This window comes from Protomyctophum parallelum (genome assembly GCF_964188405.1).
Source record: "Protomyctophum parallelum genome assembly, chromosome: 9".
In the NCBI taxonomy this organism is placed as follows: domain Eukaryota; kingdom Metazoa; phylum Chordata; class Actinopteri; order Myctophiformes; family Myctophidae; genus Protomyctophum; species Protomyctophum parallelum.
Window position 1 is genome coordinate 40,606,033 of NC_139706.1, and position 13,935 is coordinate 40,619,967.

General features: G+C 43.7%; 1 protein-coding gene across 1 annotated transcript in view; it reads right to left on the reverse strand.

Annotated features, from left to right (window-relative positions):
* The window catches only part of LOC310864570 (cilia- and flagella-associated protein 337-like), a gene marked incomplete at its 3' end in the record, with an annotated part of 45,675 nt that extends 33,603 nt beyond the window's left edge, over window positions 1–12,072 (reverse strand). The window contains exons 1-8 of the mRNA XM_083773259.1: window positions 12,028–12,072; window positions 10,006–10,201; window positions 9,247–9,558; window positions 8,504–8,677; window positions 7,411–7,494; window positions 6,340–6,463; window positions 2,837–3,004; window positions 2,105–2,253 (exon numbers count right to left, since the gene is read on the reverse strand). Of these exons, the coding sequence (XP_083629385.1) occupies window positions 2,105–2,253; window positions 2,837–3,004; window positions 6,340–6,463; window positions 7,411–7,494; window positions 8,504–8,677; window positions 9,247–9,558; window positions 10,006–10,086 (1,092 nt within the window). The 5' untranslated portion in view covers window positions 10,087–10,201; window positions 12,028–12,072. The remainder of the gene's footprint in view (window positions 1–2,104; window positions 2,254–2,836; window positions 3,005–6,339; window positions 6,464–7,410; window positions 7,495–8,503; window positions 8,678–9,246; window positions 9,559–10,005; window positions 10,202–12,027) is intronic.
* Window positions 12,073–13,935: the final 1,863 nt, after the last annotated feature.

A 13,935-nucleotide genomic window follows, 5' to 3' on the forward strand; every position in this document is an offset into this window, starting at 1 on the left:
GGGACGCCACAGCTCACTGGGAGGGGAGGGGACAGTGTTCCGTTCACCTCCACCATCTGTTCTCTCCCCTCCAGGTAGGATTGCATCCAGCTCACTGATGTGCTATCAAAACCAATAGCCAATAGCTTTAAGCTTGTTAACCAGTATGGAGTGGTTCACGGTGTCAAAAGCGTTTCGTTTGGATTTGGGTTTGTGCGGTGTGCGTGCGTGCATGCGTGCGCGCGTGTGCGCGAGTGTGTGTGTGTTACACACAACACACGTATTATTATGTATTGTAATTATGTATTTATGATTGTTTGTATTCATCTTACAGTATATGGACCCCAGGAAGATTAGCTGTCGCCCTGGTGTCAGCTAATGGGGATCCAAATTCAATAAACAATATTTCCCAGGGTTCATTTAACCCTGAGAATGTACAAATGTCACCAAATGGACCTGTACTTAGTTACATGGCAGAGTTATAAATGGAGAGTTACAAATAAATAGACATGGATAAACACCAGCACCCAGTGAGCCGTTATATATAGGGGGAGTTCAGTGTCTTACTCAAAGACAATTTGACTTGAGGATGCTTGGAGGAGCTGAGATTGAACCGGGAACCTCCCGATTATTCCCAGGCGAGCTCTTTCTCCATCCCCTGAGCCACTATAGGGCGTTACAGTCCAGCCCCCATTCAGAACGAAGAACGGAAGATTCATTTTTCCATAGACGTTTCAGAAAGTATTTATTTAAAGACCTTTAAGCCTCGGACAAAGCCAACTCAGCTGCTGACAAATCATGACAATAAAAAAAGAAATGGGCCGAACAAATAATTAGAAAGAAGCAAAACTAAAATAAAAAGTGCCCACTTTAATATACTTTACTTTACTTTTTGAAACGTCTATGGGAAAAATAATGGGAAACTATCTTCTGGGCCGCTCGTCGGGGGCGGGACTGCGACACTTTATAAGGATGTAGAAATACCATAGATACACACCAGGGGGGCAGTCAGCCAGATATTTCGTGAAGCCTCTTTTGAAATTGGGACTTCCTAAAAGTTCATATAATGGCCTGTTGTGGCGCTGGACTGGACCCAAAAAGCCCCATAGCTCCATAGAGGCCCATGTATTTGGGCCCAACTTCACCTAGACTGTATTACCTTAATAAACATGGTCATGAATACTTTCTGCTTCCAGTCACTAGTTTAAAGTCTCATTTCTAATGTCATAATATTCTTTTTGGAAAATGATGGTCCCATTTATAAAAGAAATGACCATAAAGTTGCGTATGTTCTGAGGGGCGTGGCTACCGTTACAGTCTATGATCGGGATCCCCCACCCACTCGTTGTCTGGGCCAGCCAATGGCCAGCTGGACCAGAACGGATCAAGAAAGATGGCGACTTACAGTGCATTAGAGTGCAAGGAATTTCAGGCTTCATTTTACGTTCATGTTAGACCCGGGGAACGCTTTGTCCATATTTTTTACAGTCTATGATACACACATAGGACTCCTCCAGAGAGAGACATCAGCACCATGGACAGCACATCACGCAGCAGCCTGCGAAATGGCTACAGACTTCAGAACCACGGACAGCACATTATGCTACAGTAGGTATACTATGATCCAAGAGGCCAATAGCAAGAGAGGCCAACTTTGCTTTACTTCCCGTATCTGCGTGAGGTGGGTGGTAACATTATTAGGAGACGGGACATTTTAAATATATTCACCCAGTGTGAGTGTAACTTTCCAGCAATGAGTCCCTGAAGTTCCAGTGATAACCACAGTCTGGGAGAAACTTCTATGTAATGCTTTATATCTTCCCCTTGTTCCCTGCTCTCTCTATCTGAGCATGTTTGAGCTGCTGCTGTTGCTGTTTTTGAACAGACCTCAAGTGCATTATTCAACCACACCCCACCATGTAAGCACATGCACACACGCATGCACGCAGGCACGCACACACACATGCAAGCACGCATGCACGCACGCACGCACGCACGCACCCCATCTCCATTGTGTTTCAGTCACACATTCTCACCAAGTCTCACTCACGCAAAAGTCTCACTTTGTAAGTTCCAATGTGTGCAGTCTCACACCTAACAATCCCAGACACACACAGTCCTATACCTTGTCTTTGGAGTAGCTGAGCAGTTGTTTCTTGGCGTGTATGAAGCGTACAGCGGTGACAGAGCCCACGTGTCCACTGAGCACACCCGCCGGTTCCGAGCTTACATAAGGCTTCCATAGCAACACCCGGTGGTCCACTCCCGCTGTGGCTGCAACCAATTAGAAGGGCTTACAGTAGGATCTCTGAATAGGATCTCTAACACGATTTTCAGGAACATCTGATTTGTGGCCTATCAAATTGGAGTCTCATTGTTCTAATGCAGTCTGACAAGAAAACATTGCAAATCAATCTCAATTTCCCTCACAATTTCAAACACATTCCCTGGCCTTGTTCAGAGTCATGAAACCAATCAGACTCCAGTCTGGATAGGAAATCAGATATGGGCTGGATATGGGCTGCCAGTCTGACTATAACCTATTCAGCATACTATAGTGTTTTTACATAATGCTTTACAGTTCATTGCTGTACACATGTAGCCTACTGTACTGTGTGTTTATTGAGAAGGTATGACGCATTTACATGCCTGTGAATGAAAGTGTGCATGCACAAAGGATTCTGTGTTCATGTTTATGTGTGCAGCACTGCAGATCCATTCACTTTGAGTCACACGCAATTCGTTTTTTGTTGCCTTAAATGGAATGCATGAACATTTCGTATGTGTGCCAGTGTGTGTTTCTAAAATGGACATTTTGGAATGAATCTCTTCATATTGCGTGTGTGTTTAGGTTCACCTATCAAGTTGAGTTCTGGGTGGTAGTCCAAGTCCCTGACCCCCTGCTGTGTGCGGAAGCAGGTGACTCGGAGGGCCCCACCCTCTCCTCCCCTCCAGCCAATCACCATGCTGTTCTGTGGACTGGCGCTGCACGACACGAAGGCCTCCAGAAGGCTGAGGTAACGCACTGCATTGGATAAGAAGGAAGCGGGAAACAGGGAAAGCGGCTGTGTCAAAAAACATTTCCTGGCTTTGTGAAGACGGATTGGACTGGCATAGACGTCCGGGCACCTAGGCTGCTGATCCTGACAGTGTGTTGCTGGTAGGGCTGGGGCGGTATGGGATTTTTATTACCGCGGTTATTGCCGGCCCCCATACCGCCGGTATTTTTTACAACCTAAAACATGAACCTTGGTTGAAAAAAACTAAAGTTGTCCTTTAATGACAGTTGGTAGGGCGTTCCACATTTTTGTGGCATAGGAGTGAAATTAATTTAGGTGGACCCTCTTGTAAACAAGTGTCCACTCGCAGTTAACAGTCTTTGTATTGAGTTGTTCTTGAAATGTAGTGTAATTCTGCAAAATATTTAAATCAATCAATCAATCAATCCTTGTTTGTGCCGAATCTGGGTTGCACATGGTTTTTTGAACTCCCTCTGGTGTTGTTGTGTTGCTGGCATGATTAGACTGACTGAGCGTCACTGTTTATTATGATACACTTTTCATTTCATAATTTTTTTTAAAATCATATAAAAAATTAAATAAAATAAAATAAATGGTTTTTTTTTAACCGCGGTAATGAACCCGATACCGCGGTATGCGTTACATACCGGCGGTATGGCGGTATTGTGGTTATTGCACCCAGCCCTAGTTGCTTGTTCGAATCCTGATCCCGACGACCTTTGCTGCGTGTCACTCCCCATCTCTCTCAACCTTTCCTGTCAGTCTACTGTCCTATCAAATGAAGGCATACCGATTGGATAACACCATTTCATGACATGACCTTCAAACACACCCAAAACTTGTGCAACCTCATAAAGTGCACGGAGTTAGCCATCACCAGATTCCTCCCTAGAGCGCTGTATAATGTGAAGTGGAAGTGACAAGGCGATGGTAACACAAAGCTATTGTTTCGCTCTCGGTTGCTTGCTGATCATTATTGTCATCTTCTGAAAGGGAAACCACACTCAATCATTTGCTGACAGCTCAAACGTGAACTACACAAGCAATTCGTCTCAAGGGTAGAACAACATTGTGGCAGTAGTTCAGTATGAATTCAGATTAGGCGGTTGAGTAGTGTAAGAAGTGGGCTATCGACAGTGACGAGTGACATCTGCATAGCAGGGCTCGAGTGAATCCACTTTCCCTTCACTTCAATGAAATGAGAATGTTAATAGAAACTGCGTTTTATTTGACCCAGTCAGAGTTCTCAGATATTTCTTATTACCTTGCATGAGACAACCTTCGGATGCCACAATTTTACTAAATTGGATTCAGAAAAGACAATCAGTCTTGGAGATTTGTGCCCAATGCACTGAATACTAAACCAATCAAGCAATGTTAAGTGCTCAGCATGTCACGAATTAAGCGTAACAAAAATAATGCATGGGATGCTTTCTAACATTCCCCTTTTTACGTAATTATAGGTCATGTTCCTGTCCACAAAGACTCACTACGAGTGTGTGGGTAGTGCTCGAGTTTTATGGAATGTCACTAGGTAACAGTGGTAACAGTGGTAACAATAGGTAACAGTGCACCTCCTACGTCTACGTTCGACAGACCTGGAACATTCCGAGGCCGGCAAATAGGGACAATTAATTATTGCTTCATCACATTTACTGCATCTCCTCTTGGTCCACTGAAGAGAAAGATCATGCATGTATTTAGTCTCTATTGCAGATCTGCACTGCACGCACGCACATGCTTGCAGGGCATTCCATATCACCATTGCTGTTAAAATGTAATTAAAAGTGGAATGGCAGTGTTGAAACTTCCTTCTGGGTCAATGTGTATACTTTGTCACACATTTTGTCGGGTAAAAAGTAACATATATAATATATATATAATAATAATATATAATATATAATAATAGTTTCTATTGTCTTGATCACAGCATTATGTGTGTTACTGCAATGCCTCTCTTTCTGTCTTTCTCTGCTCTCTATCTCACTCTCTCTCTCTCTCTCTCTCTCTCTCTCTCTCTCTCTCTCTCTCTCTCACACACACACACACACACACACACACACACACACACACACACACACACACACACACACACACACACACACACACACACACACAGACTGTGTCAATCCCAATTTCCTCCTAATTTCCTCTCTATTTTCGTCTATCTTCCATCCCTCCCTGCCTCTCTCTCTCTGGTGGCCTGAGAGCCTCGAGGTTTGGTGGGTCTGAGCAGCCATGTCTAATGGTAAACAGCCCCCTCATACTGTAGGGTATAGACAACTTCAAAAGAACACACACACACACACACACACACACACACACACACACACACACACACACACACACACACACACACACACACACACACACACACACACACACACACACACACACACACACACACACACACACACACACTCCTCTCAGCAGTGCACATACAGCAATATACACTTATCACCCCCCTTTGCCTCTGCCAGAGCCTGTACATTTTCAATTAGCCAGTCCTTTTAATGTTGCACTGTTTGTCTCCTCCCCATTGTTCCTATTTCTCTGGTTTTCTGCCTTTGTTTTCCACTTGTGACGCCTGTTTAGAACTGTGTTGTAGTCATCCTTCGGGCCTTAGCGACCAAAGTTCACACATAATAACACAAGGCCGGGCGTCCTCAGGAGAAGCTTGCTCCCCAGATGATGTTTACTGGCTACTGCTCCGTTTTGCTTTCCAGAGGCTAAGCCACTGTTCAGACTGACAGGCAGCCCATGTCTGATGTGCTTGCCTATCCAGATTGGAATCAGTTTGTTTTCATCACGTCTGAACAGCGAAAAAACAACCACCAGACATATTTTTGTACAAATGTGTAATTCATAATAATATGCATCTCACCGGCTTGGCAAATTAGTGTCACCCACTACTTATTGCATGAGCATTCTACCTGACAATCAGTAATCACATAATATTAGTGGATGGAAACGTGCATAAATTCGCATTTAGTATTTTCTGACTTTCTGAAAATGTGCCTCATATTTTAATGGAAACCCAGTTAGTTACTGATGCACGTTCCTAGCATTTCTGGCGTGTTGCATTAAGCTATTGCCATGGTGACAGTGAATAAATGAATGCTGTTGTTGTCACAGTCGAGTTGTCAGGGTGTGTGTGTGTGTGTGTGTGTGTGTGTGTGTGTGTGTGTGTGTTTTGTGTGTGTGTGTGTGTGTGTGTGTGTGTGTGTGTGTGTGTGTGTGTGTGTGTGTGTGTGTGTGTGTGTGTGTGTGTGTGCGTGCGTGCGTGCCCCACCTCGTCGTACCCAGGCCGGAGCGTGTACACGGTGTGTGAGCGTATAACAGCAGCTGTGTTTTCCTTGTGTTAGCTCCTCCCACCTGATGATGTCAGTGGATTCAGACTCTGCACCCGGGCGGGGCCTTTCAAACAGCGAGATCTGGGCTGATTTGAAACAGACAGCGTTGACCTGGAAGAACCAAAACACACACATGCACACACAGTATTTTATTTGGCCTAATATTGGCAATATTGACAAAATCAAATACGTTATCGATATTGTGATATGATGGATATTATTGTGGGGATATAATTTGGGACTCTCATGAAAAGTATTAAAACAATGAGATTTATGATATTGTTGCAGAAACCCTGTAACTCCATTGGTCATCATGCGATAGTGTTGCACAAAAGTGGTGAAAATAGCAGGTCTACAAGGTCACGCAAAGCGTGAGAGAGAGAGAGAGAGAGGGGGAGAGAGAGGGAGAGAGAGAGAAAATAAAAGTAGTAATTTCCGAGGCTCTACTATAAAGGCCTAGTATAGAAAATATAAGGCTTTTCAGAGCAGCTACAGAACAATAGTGTCTAATACTCGAGGAGCACTGGGCCAATAACATTCCTATGACCCTGAAATCCTCTCGACAGTCATTATCTAAATGAGTGAGATCAGTCTTCTCCTGCTCCATATGGAGATAAATTAACTCACACACACTTTACAGTACATCATTTTAAACCTATTCTCATATTATCTACCTCTAGAGGGATGAACATTTTCACTCTCTATGTAGTGATAAATCTGATGGATCATGAAGTTAACATTATTTATCTCTAACCCCCGGAATGGTCATCTGACTGTGAGCAGCTAATCTAAGCAAGGCTCCACTGGGCCAACATGAAGAACCTCCACCTTTTCTAATTGGCCTCATGGTGGCACTATATCTGTAGCTTATAAAATCCCCAAAACAATTCCTCTGGATTGCTTGAATCATGCATGACACAACTTCCCATATACAAGATTTCCTCATTTTCTATTTTCTGTTACAGATTTTGTCCAAACTTACGCAAAATGGTAGGCTACACATTTCTATGGAGTCATGTGATCAAGACGTGTCAGTCAGATTATTATGTCAGTTTTACCTGAAGCTTGTACTGACAGCCAAAGTCCTGTTTAGACAGGAGGTCGTAGAAACACACCTCTCTACTGGTGAATGACACTGCAAGCTGAGAGAGAGAGAGAGAGAGAGAGAGAGAGAGAGAGAGAGAGAGAGAGAGAGAGAGAGAGAGAGTATGACTGTCGAATCAGGCCAGGAACAAAAGAAGCAAACACATCCAGAGATCAAACAAAAAAGAACATTGAAAATTCAAACTATGGGCCAGATCATGTGTGTGTGTGTGTGTGTGTGTGTGTGTGTGTGTGTGTGTGTGTGTGTGTGTGTGTGTGAGTGTGTGCACGCATCTGAGAGCACTGGGAAATGCCAGAGCAGTAAACCGGGGAAGAAAGAAAATGACAGATTGCATGCATGGCGACAGGAGAAAACAAAGGGATGAGAGAGAAAGAGAGAGGTGTTGAAATTAAAAGCATTGCAAACTCAAGAACAGATGCCCAAAAAGTCCCCTTTGTCAGTTGGTGGTGAATTTTAAACAAACAACACCTAGGCTACTAGTAATGAAAAACAGACCAGCACTGCAAATCTCAGACCAGACTGAATCTGGGCTATAGTATGGATATCATTTCTATTATTGATGTAGTTGCCTTTTTATTTGTCTATAATGGTATACCCAAAAAACAGGTTCAATTGGATTATTTATTATTTTATTAACTTATTATCGATTATTTTTGTTATAGGCCTATACACTAGTGCACACACATACAGATGAGATCACTTAATATGACCGTTTATAGCACTTACCCTAACCCCTTAGATAGCATTTGACACAGACTTATAGCATGTTATGTAGACAGCACTATAATTGTATTGTATATAGTCATAGCACGCCATAGTACATATGTATAGCATAGTAGTGAATATGTATAGTTTATTATGTATAGTGTATGTATAGTTTCATCATATAGATATTCCACTGTTACCTTCTTAGCTTACGCATGTCTCATGATAAATGCTTTTATGTGATGTATTCCCATGCTTTTGTTCTTGCTTAAATGTAAGTCGCTCTGGATTAAGAGCGTCTGCTAAATGCCTAAATTGTAAATTGTTTAAAGGGCTTTTACCTTGTGTACATTGTGCAGCAGCACCATGTCTGTCACCCACAGGTCTTTGGCTCTGACAGAGTCATTGTGCAGTCGATGTGTTTGGAGAGGGGAGAGGTCCTCTCCATCCCACAGCACCAGGGTTGCCCCTTTACTCACGGACAGGTAACGGCCTGAATGGTGCAGGTACAACACCTGAGCCGGTCGCAGGACAAGAAGACACAACTGGGTTTTAATTACCATCAAATACCATCATGGCTGTCGGGAGGATACCACCTAACTCCATTTTACTCCCTATTTTTTCTGTGCTTTACGTCTCCGTATTGGTTATAACACCCTTTAGGTCTCTGTGTTGGTAAAACCAATGGAAAGTGTAAAAAATAACAAAATCTCTTCACTCCATTGGACCGTCAAACTATCTGCTAAAACAGCTACACCACCTCTCCCCCTCTCATGTACGTAAGTAGGCTAATTGACAATATACTGTATAAAGTCACAACACCAACTTTGATGAGGCAGTATTGTTTTCAAAATATAAGGTTTTCTTCATTTCCTGAAATTGGTTGGTTTCTTCCTGACAGCAGATCTGATCCCCCAAAGAAAATCTCAAGGAGGTGAAAGCCATGGCTCGGAGGGCGGGGTCAGTGGAGCGTTACCTGTTGAACAGGAGGGCGGGGTCAGTGGAGCGTTACCTGTTGAACAGGAGGGCGGGGTCAGTGGAGCGTTACCTGTTGAACAGGAGGGCGGGGTCAGTGGAGCGTTACCTGTTGAACAGGGTCGCGGTGCGGGGAGGTCACGGTTCGCGGCGGCTTCCAGCGAGGAACGCTATTGGCTCTGGCGTGTTCCGCCTTGTCAGAGAGCTCCAGCAGCAGAAAGGAGCTCAAACCCTCCCAATCCACGCGCCCCTCCCCCTTCGCACCTCCGCCGTCCAATGGGAGGCCACGGCGCTCCTGGGTAAGGAGGACCACGCTGTCGAACAGGAGGCCGTATTCCTGGGCGGAGCCGCGTCCCACCGATGAGCACGCACGCTCGGTGAACTCCTCTTGGGACAGGGAACAGGGCACGCCCTTTGCATCCTGGTCCAGAATATAAATATGAACAAATAAAACGTTGGAGAAATATATCAGGCCAGAGTTTCATAAAGGTTCGGGTTGTGATCCATTTTTGGGTTGAGGACCCGCTGTTATTGGTCAGTAAATAGTCTGTTTTAACTTTTCTTGCAATTTATTCGCCTATTTTCAACAACAAAAGTCCCCCAATTGTATTTAGCATAGTTATTTAAAAATGTTTCACAATTTTCCAAATAATATTCAAAAATATAGCTGGGCTTAATATACATTGATGTATTTTTGTAAGTTTGGTTCTTGGGCAGACACCAAATTTATTTTTTGAGTCGGTATACTGTATAGTTAGTTGTCATTCAAAATGTCTCAAGATTTTTCCAAATGCTTCAAAAATAGCCGACACACACACACACACACACACACACACACACACACACACACACACACACAGGGTCTCACCAAGAATATATTCTGCAGGTTCTCATAGTCCTCCACGTTTAGCCTGCTCTCAAGTTGTCCCACCTCCATCCTGGTTCCCATGGTTACAGTTGGGGCTCAGGGTTACGGCCAGCTGTCTCTCAAACAACCAGTGCCCCAGACAAGGTCACGGCTGTGCCGTCTGTGTGTGTCTCGATCAACAGCGCCACAGTAAAATCTGCAGTTGCATTTGTAAAGGGCCGGTCACGCCAAGGACTTTTTTTTAGAGGTTTGGGTTGTGTAGTTACCATGCAACTCCAAATGTGGACAAGACATATAAAAAAAAAATAGCATACAATGTAAGTCAATGAGGAGCATATTTTGAATTATCAATTTCTAATCACTGGAGCAATTATTTTCAACTCTAACCTAAAAAAAAGGTGTTCTTACATTACCCTTTAACTATAACCACAAAGACGGTACGGTACGGGAAGACTTTACTGGTCGGGTCTATAATGCATTACAATCTTATTCATAATGCATTATAATGTGCTTAATAAGGCTTCTTAACACTTTCTCCATAACAAGGTAGTTATAATGTAATTCATAAGCCTTGTTAGAAGTGGTCATGACATGATGCATCAGTGTTACATCAACACTGAGGGTTTTGCTGTGTAGAAATTCCCCCACATCTCTAGGTGTCACATGGAAAAACAATCCATTCACAGCTTTCATAATCCCACTAATGACCTTCCATACCTGTTTGACAGTAGGTTGTCATGGCTCCATAATCATACGTACCTACCAACCCACCGCATGGATACAGGACTCTTTTGTTGACGCACAGCATGCAAGCATGTCAGCAATGAAGAGTGTAATGACTCATTTTTACTTGGTCACGGATCGTGTTGTGCACCGAAAATATCAGATCTACATGTTCACAGCGCATTGCACCACAACTTACTGTGAGCTTGTAGATCTGATATTATCGGTGCACGACACCCGCACGCAGACATGTGTAACTCAACCTCCTGAGTTTTCAAGGGGGATTTCCTATGGCTCAGTGCTTTTCAAAGACTGGCTGGGGGGAATCAGAGGCAAGGCATCCAAAGGGCTACAATGGGCACCTCCCAATTATGCAGATGATGGTTGCTAAGTGTTATGTTGACAAATTCTTTGCAGCTCCTAGCTGTAGTACAATGTTCCTGAAACCCTGTACTGTTACAAGTTCCTGAACCCTGTACTGGGGGTACAAGTTCCTGAACCCTGTACTGTTACAAGTTCCTGAACCCTGTACTGGGGGTACAAGTTCCTGAACCCTGTACTGTTACAAGTTCCTGAACCCTGTATTGGTACAAGTTCCTGAACCCTGTACTGGTACAAGTTCCTGAACCCTGTACTGGTACAAGTTCCTGAACCCTGTACTGGTACAAGTTCCTGAACCTTGTACTGGTACAAGTTCCTGAACCCTGTACTGGTACAAGTTCCTGAACCCTGTACTGGTACAAGTTCCTGAACCTTGTACTGGTACAAGTTCCTGAACCCTGTACTGGTACAAGTTCCTGAACCTTGTACTGGTACAAGTTCCTGAACCCCTGTACTGGTACAAGTTCCTGAACCCTGTACTGGTACAAGTTCCTGAACCCCTGTACTGGTACAAGTTCCTGAACCCCTGTACTGGTACAAGCTGTAGTACAACGTTCCTGAAGCCCTGTACTGGTACAAGTTCCTGAACCCTGTACTGGTACAAGTTCCTGAACCCTGTACTGGTGAAAGCTGTAGTACAACGTTCCTGAAGCCCTGTACTGGTACAAGCCAGCAAACCCTTCCATCCAACCACTTTCAACCTGGCATCCCTCTTTTGGGCATGTCATTATAGGTTAATTGAATTTGCCTGTAATCCTCGACTAGAAACTAAACAGGAAGAATAAACAGCAGATATATATATATATATATATATATATATATATATATATATATATATATAATAACAACCAGTAATACAGGGCTTAAGTGGTTCAGCGAGCTGAGAGCTCTTAAGGAGCGAGTGTCCTTGTGACTAACCGTGAAAAGACATTCCTGCCAACATTATCATCTCCGTCAGATGGAACACTTGTACTCTATGTCCAATAACTCCAGTTTATATACTGTAAAAAAAGGTTTATACCGTACATACAGTTTACAGCACAAAAATAGGTACCCACACCATTATCACAGAACCTAGACATGATTTTATTTGGCATGTCAGCTTGTATTTGGCAACTTATGCTATCCACTATAATACTAACAAATCTGACTGGGACACTAAAAGAAACAGACAAATGGGACCTTTTCTACATTCATGACAACTCTTACCAAAAGGTTCCGCTTGCTCCATTTGGCCCTGGGTGGGTGCACTGCACACAGGATTTCATCAGCGTCCATGCAATTGTGTCTCAAGGCGACACCTTATTGAGTAAGCAGAGTCGAATGTGTCCCTGTTCTCCTTTCCTATTTTATGACAAATTCAAAATCTTCCCCACAGTCTCTGCTGGATCTGCTTGCCCCGCGGGTGTGTGTCCACCGTGCAACACTTCAGTCCAGTCCAAGGCTCAGCCGGTGGTGTCCGAGAGGCATTGGTCACAAACAGTTGTGGCTTGTTGCACACACACACTCACACACACACACAGACACACTCGCAGGGAGTTAACTGCCCCCAGTAGCCCAGACAGTGGTAAAGAGGCCACACATGCATGCGCTCCCCCCCCCCCCCCTCCCCCTCCCCACACACACACACACACACACACGCAATTCTTTTATTTTATTAGCCCTCACTCTCAAAGCCTCGGGCTAAGTTTCCTGGCAACCAAGTAGTAAGAAAGGGTTTTGTTTGTGTCCGGATCGTGTGTGTGTGTGTGTGAGACTGTGTGTGTCTATTTACCGTACTCTACTCAGATTGGGCATCATACGGGAGCTTGTCTTAAGTTGGAACAACGTATAATTACCTCCTGCACACGCACACGCACACACACACACACACACACGATCTGTCTCATATTCACATAGAAAAAGCACATAATATTCTATAGGCTAATTAAGGAAGAAATACAGTCAAGCACTTAGTGATGCATTAAACTGATACATAATATGCACTATAGACTTGGCTTGAACATTCTCGCGCGCGCGCTCTCGCTCGCTCTCTCTCTCTCTCTCTCTCTCTCTCTCTCTACTCTTCAGTGACCGAGACCAAATCCTCAGTGGGACTTAATGGCCTGGAATAACTTGAATTAGCTGATTACAGCGTTCATCAATGGCGACAGGATCAGAAAATGAGGTTTCAGCAATTTCAATAATAAAGCTTTTAAAAATTAACGCTTTCACAATTGGATTACAGCAGCGCAGGCAGAAGCCTGTACCGTACAGAACCCTAAAATAGCCCGCCTCAAATCCACCGTGGAGAATCAGCCATTATATATGGGGGAACAATGAATATTGCTGTAATAGAGAAAGTGGTAAGGATCTAAGTACTAGGGAGGGGGGGGGGGGTTAGATCGAGATACAGTTGAAGAGGGAAGAGATTGGCTTTCATACAACAATGGCACAACAAAATGGAAGTGAGACCCAGTTTTTAGAAAAATCCGTTCTCAAAATGACAGAACTTTTTTTTATTCTGAACACTTTGCAGAATTGAAAGCGTCTCACACGTCGTCATGTCTCATTGTTTATAAGTCAGAGTGCGAAACAAAAGCACAAGTCCAAGTTTACGTATTTACATTTGGTTGGAACCGTTGGAGCAATGCGTGCATGCCCATTTCAGGGGGTCAACATGAGAATCATCAAGTGACATATCGTTGCTGTCAGGCAGAAACCTCATAAATCCATATTTAAATGTCTTGTGTTTTTAATTAATGCCCGTCTTTTCAAGAGTAGTGAAACTAGCAGATCTACAAGCTCACAATGGCTCGTGATGCAATGCGTTGTGAGCATGTAGAT